This window comes from Temnothorax curvispinosus, unplaced genomic scaffold (assembly GCF_003070985.1).
Source record: "Temnothorax curvispinosus isolate PA1 unplaced genomic scaffold, ASM307098v1 QBEX01005539.1, whole genome shotgun sequence".
Lineage (NCBI taxonomy): Eukaryota > Metazoa > Arthropoda > Insecta > Hymenoptera > Formicidae > Temnothorax > Temnothorax curvispinosus.
In genome coordinates, this window is record NW_020215319.1 from 1 (window position 1) to 1,133 (window position 1,133).

A 1,133-nucleotide genomic window follows, 5' to 3' on the forward strand; every position below is an offset into this window, starting at 1 on the left:
ACTTATATTTGTATATTTAAATATATGTATATATACATATTCTAACCGCAAGTTTTTATTCAATTTTGTTAATGACTCTACTTACTTGCTCTTTGCCTTTTTCAACAGCACGTTTGTTAAGAACATGGTATTTCACAAATTTCCTTTAATAGTGCGATTCAAAAAACCATGTACAATATATTGTATGAATAAATATTAATAGATTACAGTAAATATAATACAGTCGAGTAGTCGGAATCGCTCAACGCGAAAGAAGAGGTTAGGAATCGTTCAAGCACACACACACACACACACACCAGGGCTGCCAGAATGTGTGCCGCAGAAACCGCCGCTAGAGCGAGCTGAGCTAGCCCAAAATCCGCACATTCCCTAGCAATGTAGCCCAATATCGCTTTTTTTTCGTATCTCATATAATATGATATAATATAATATCATATAATATGATAATAAACCATGCTGTCGCATCGAAGACTGTGTTTTTCTGTCTAGGACTTGCTCTTTCTCGCAATGTTTATTAGATTTCTTATGGGCGATAAGATCACTATGCTTTGCACGCAAATAACATTTGCATAGTTTACAGTATGCTTCCTGCTTGCCATTCAACACATCAATCTCATTGCTTTCTTCAAGCCAATCTATGGACACAGTAAAAATGAAAAGACGTCGAATTAGACCTCTCTTCGACGCATTCGACGTCTAATTCAACATCTATTCTATCAACTATTATTTCTCACTGGGCATATATAAACTTAAATCTCAAAGAATATAATAGAAGCATTAAACAGAAAAAAATAAAGTTAAAACAGTACAGATTTGATACTTACTCTTCAGTTCTGGTTCTATTAACCATTTCTTTTGGAAACGTTTCTTATATTTACCCCATTTACCCATCTTTACTATTGTAATATACAATATATATATCATATTTATTAAATTGCACACGATATAGATACCATAAGACAAATTTAAAACTACCCGCTCATAAAAGCTATCAATAACGATCAGACAAGAAGAGGACTGTGTAAAGATGTCAAATCGTGGCCTTGGTTTTGTGCAGACACAACGACAAGGCACGTCAGTGTGGCGCTTGGCGCTCGTCAATTTGTCGAAGCGTCACACCGACGTGCCATTTC

At 35.2% G+C, this 1,133-nt stretch overlaps 1 protein-coding gene across 1 annotated transcript; it reads right to left on the reverse strand.

The window, feature by feature from the left end:
- Positions 1-300: 300 nt before the first annotated feature.
- Positions 301-905, reverse strand: LOC112454899. The gene is made up of 2 exons (XM_025016527.1): positions 825-905; positions 301-635 (listed from the first exon to the last, which is right to left on the reverse strand). Exons 1-2 carry the CDS (start codon positions 889-891, stop codon positions 370-372), a joined length of 333 nt encoding a protein of 110 aa, XP_024872295.1. The 5' UTR covers positions 892-905; the 3' UTR covers positions 301-369.
- Between the last annotated feature and the right edge of the window lie 228 nt (positions 906-1,133).